The sequence below is a fragment of the Corvus kubaryi genome, unplaced genomic scaffold (assembly GCF_017639235.1).
Source record: "Corvus kubaryi isolate FWS band 111438036 unplaced genomic scaffold, C.kubaryi_AGA036_p1.0 37309, whole genome shotgun sequence".
Lineage (NCBI taxonomy): Eukaryota > Metazoa > Chordata > Aves > Passeriformes > Corvidae > Corvus > Corvus kubaryi.
In genome coordinates, this window is record NW_024581097.1 from 190,136 (window position 1) to 194,523 (window position 4,388).

The 4,388-nt window shown below is 67.7% G+C and overlaps 1 protein-coding gene across 1 annotated transcript in view; it reads left to right on the forward strand.

Moving 5' to 3' along the window:
• Positions 1–4,141, forward strand: part of LOC121665097 (voltage-dependent L-type calcium channel subunit beta-3-like) — a 14,874-nt gene extending 10,733 nt beyond the window's left edge. Inside the window, exons 2-13 of the mRNA XM_042028993.1 lie at positions 318–520; positions 605–727; positions 805–920; positions 987–1,051; positions 1,131–1,150; positions 1,387–1,467; positions 1,662–1,720; positions 1,806–1,915; positions 2,003–2,154; positions 2,230–2,325; positions 2,408–2,557; positions 2,996–4,141. Coding sequence (XP_041884927.1) covers positions 318–520; positions 605–727; positions 805–920; positions 987–1,051; positions 1,131–1,150; positions 1,387–1,467; positions 1,662–1,720; positions 1,806–1,915; positions 2,003–2,154; positions 2,230–2,325; positions 2,408–2,557; positions 2,996–3,280 — 1,460 coding nt within the window. The 3' untranslated portion in view covers positions 3,281–4,141. The remainder of the gene's footprint in view (positions 1–317; positions 521–604; positions 728–804; positions 921–986; positions 1,052–1,130; positions 1,151–1,386; positions 1,468–1,661; positions 1,721–1,805; positions 1,916–2,002; positions 2,155–2,229; positions 2,326–2,407; positions 2,558–2,995) is intronic.
• The last annotated feature ends 247 nt before the right edge of the window (positions 4,142–4,388 follow it).

Sequence of the window (4,388 nt, forward strand, 5' to 3'; positions counted from 1 at the left end):
CAGCCACATCCAGGGACCTATAAATATTTCACCGCAGCTTCTGCGCCTGTTCCAGGCGCAGCGGGCGGTGGGTAAATACCGGCGCGGCGGGGAGGGGGAGCCGGGGGTGCTGCGCTGAGCACCCCAGGGTGGGGGGCGGCAGCGGCGAGACCCACATCCCCAGGGTGACAGGGGTCATCTCCCCATCCCTGGGGCTGCGGGGGTCTCCGCCGTCACCCCCCCAGCACCTGGGGGCTGCACCCCAGGGCAGCTGTGCTGGGTGATGCCACCGTGGACCCCCGAGAGCTGGAAGGGGGTCAGTAGGGTCCCCACGTGAGGCTGCCATCGCCTCAGCACGAGGTCCCTCTTTGTGGGGGTTCCCCTCACAGCCCCCCGGCACTCAGCCCCGTTCCCCCAGGGCTCGGCGGACTCCTACACCAGCCGCCCATCCCTGGACTCCGACGTGTCCCTGGAAGAGGACCGTGAGGGTGCCCGGCGCGAGGTGGAGAGCCAGGCTCAGCAGCAGCTCGAGAGGGCCAAGGTATGGATGGGGAGACACCCAGGGCATGGCCCGGGGTCGCTGCCAGGGCCCGGGGGTGCTGATCACCCCCCCAAACGCCCCTAGCACAAGCCGGTCGCCTTCGCTGTGCGCACCAATGTCAGCTACTGCGGGGCGCTGGACGAGGAGTGCCCAGTGCAGGGAGCCGCCATCAACTTTGAAGCCAAAGATTTCCTGCACATCAAAGAGGTCAGCTGGGGTGCTGGGGGTGTCGGTTCAGGGCCAGGGACCTCCCCTGCTCTCACCTGTGCCCTGTCCTCACCCAGAAATACAGCAATGATTGGTGGATCGGGCGCCTAGTGAAGGAGGGGGGGGACATCGCCTTCATCCCCAGCCCCCAGCGCCTGGAAGCCATGAGGCTCAAGCAGGAGCAGAAAGCCAGGTAGGGATGGGATCCCCTGGCCCCACCCTGGGGCCCCCAACACTCGCTCACCCCCTTCTTCCCCAGGAGAGCTGGCAATGCCTCGGGCCTCGGCGACAGCGGGAGCCGGCGATCGCCTCCCCCCTCATTAGGTAAGGGCAGGGGAATTGTGGGGGTCCCGGGGGGGTCCCCACTTTACTGTCACCAACCTCTGTCTCTTCTCTCCCCAAGCCAAGCAGAAGCAGAAGCAGGTGAGTCCCAGGTGCAGGGCTGTGCTCTGGGCAGGGGGAGGTGAGGAGGGGGCTGCAAGCAGGGCCAAGAGTGGCTGCTTCTGGGGTGGGGTGGGAGCAGAGACCCCCCTCTCTTTCCTGATTATGGGGCTGGGCGCGCTCCAGGATGCCGTGACTGTCTGGAATATGCTCATTGACCCCTTCCTGGCTGGGGGTGGGAGCACAGGGCACTGACACGTCCCCGTGTACCCCTGCAGACGCAGCACATCCCACCCTACGACGTGGTCCCCTCCATGCGGCCTGTGGTGCTGGTGGGGCCCTCACTGAAAGGATATGAGGTATGGGGGGGCTGCAGGGTGGCCTCGTTGTGCCCTCGGGATGGTCGCCTGCGCCCCTTGTCCCTTCCCTGCCCATCCTGTGCCGGCGGCGGGCAGATGGTGGGGCCGAGGGTGGCTGGCAGGGTGCTGAGCGGCTGCCACCTCCCTGCCGGTGCCATCTGCCGTGGCTCACCGGGCTGGCGGCCCCGTGGCAGGTCACCGACATGATGCAGAAAGCCCTCTTCGACTTCCTCAAGCACAGATTCGATGGCAGGTGAGACCATCACACCGCCCAGAACCCCCCCTCCTTCCACGGCATGGGGGTTCCCAGGTGGCCATGATATCCCTGTGCTCCCCAGGATCTCCATCACCCACATCACAGCTGATCTGTCCCTGGCCAAGCGCTCCATCCTCAACAACCTGGGCAAGCAGGCGATCCTGGAGCGCTCCACCACCCGCTCCAGCATTGGTGAGAGGCCAGGCTCACTCCGGGGGTGCAGGGACCCCCTCCCAGGGGCCAGCCCAACCTGACACGGCCCCCCCCGTGTCCCCCCAGCCGAGGTGCAGAGTGAGATCGAACGCATCTTCGAGCTGGCCAAGTCCCTGCAGCTGGTGGTGCTGGATGCTGACACCATCAACCACCCGGCCCAGCTGGCCAAGACCTCCCTGGCACCCATCATCGTCTACGTCAAGGTGTCCTCACCCAAGGTGAGGGGTGACCACGGCTCTGGGGGGGTCCTGGCTGCCCCCTGTGGTGCCATCACTCCCCTCTCCCCTCCCCAGGTCCTGCAGCGGCTCATCAAGTCCAGGGGCAAGTCCCAGGTGAAGCACCTCAACGTGCAGATGATGGCAGCTGACAAGCTGGTGCAGTGTCCCCCGGTGAGCCAGCCGGCCCCCTGCCCTGGGGATGCCTGGGGGGATCCCCGAGCCCTCCCTGACCCCTCTCACCCACCCCCCCCAGGAGCTCTTTGACGTGATCCTGGATGAGAACCAGCTGGAGGATGCCTGTGAGCACCTGGCTGAGTACCTGGAGGTTTACTGGCGTGCCACGCACCACCCGCCACACGCCCCCCACGCTGTCCCCTCGCCCACCGGACTCCCGGGCCTGCAGGTAACCCTGTGGCCCCCTCCCTGCTCCCACGGGGGTATAGGGGGGGGGGACACACAAGCCCCCACTGGCCCCACGGGGACTCAGCACAGGGGTGCTGGGGCCAGGCAGGCCGCACAGCCCCCCACCCTGTCCCCCCAGCCCCTCCCTGCTCCCCACAGGGGTCTGCAGAACAGGGTGGGGGGCGCACAGGTCAGAACTGGGGACACACAGCCCCATTCCATGCTCCTCATGGGGATCCAGCACTGGGCTGTCCAGGCTGGGGGGGACATGCAGCTCCCCGGTCCCCTCCCTGCTCCCTATGGACAGCTGGCACAGGGGTCCACAGATGGGGTGGGGGGCACACAACCCCTCCTCCCTGCTTCCCACGGGGACCCAGCACAGGGTGCCAGGGCCGGGGGGCACACGCAGCCCCCCACCGCAGCCCCTCCCTGCCCACAGAGCCAGCAGCTGCTGGGGGAGCGGGGCGAGCACTCGCCGCTGGAGCACGACAGCCTGATGCCATCAGATGAGGCGGGGGACACCTCGCCCCAGCCTTGGGGGGCCACATCCCAGCGCAGCTCGCGGCACCTGGAGGAGGAGGAGGAGTACGGGGACCCCTACCCCGACCTGTACCAGCCCCACCGGCACCACGGCAGCGGTCCCGGCACGCCGGAGCGCCTGAGCGAGCGCAACCACGACAGGAACTGGCAGCGCAGCCGGCCCTGGGCCAAGGACAGCTATTAGGGGTGGGGAGAGGGGGGGCACGGCTGGGAACCGGCCCCCCCAAACCCCGGGCGCTCCCCGCCTCGCCCCAGCCCCGCGCTGGGGGTGCTCAGACAATCGAACTCCGCACCGGCAGCTTCCTCTGGCCCGGCCCCCCGGGCACGTCTTCAGCCATAAGCACAGCGCGGGGGGGGGGGCCCGGCGGCCAGGATGCCCTGGGACTCCCCGCCAAAGGTTTGGGGAGCCTGGGGACAGACACATGCCTTCGCCCTGCCTCAGTTTCTCCCCCGCCCCGGGCCCTGCATCACAGGTCGGCTCATTCTCCGCAGGGCAACTGCCATGGACAGTGGGTGCCCCTCCCCAAGAAGGGGGGGTAAGGAAGGGGGGGCAGTTGTAGCAGCATCCCCCACCCCGCACAGACCCGAGGAAGAAAGGGAAGGTGCCTGCTCACCCCCGGGACCTGGCCTGCCCCCTCCCCACCCCTGCATGGGACCCCCGGGAGAAGTGGGTCACACCACTCGCTTCCCTCTGCACCGATTCCCCCGCCCCGGTCACCGCAGCCAAACCCCTCCTGCCCCCCGGGATGGGGAGGGCAGAGTGGGGGGGCTGCATGGGGTGTGGGGGCCGCTCCACGCTTGCACCCACTGCCCTGTCCCCGACACCCCCCTGTCCACACTGTCACCGCACGTCACCACAGAGTCCTGTAAATACGGCGCCCACTGCCCTCGGCCGGGGGTCCTGGCGTGGGCTGAGCCCCCCCCGGGGCCATTACTGGTGGGGAGGGGGGGGAAATGGGGTGGGGGCCACAGATTTGTTATAATTTCTTTTGTAGAAAGCACTGATTTCCCTGTAATTGGTTTCAGAAACACACGAGTGCTCAGAGGTGCTGGCGTCCGTGTCTGTGGAGGGGACATGGGGGAACCTGCTCTGGGATGGAGGGGAGGGACACTGCTGGTGGGTTCTGAGCACCTCCAGTGCACCCTTTGGGGCACTGCTGGCTTCTGTCCCCACGGGAGGTGGCACCCAGGGGCCAGGCAATGGCACCCAGGGAAGGGAGAGGACGAGGAGGTGCCGCCGGTAACGCCGCTGCCGTTTATTCCTGCAGCCTGGAGCTTCAGCTACAAAAAAA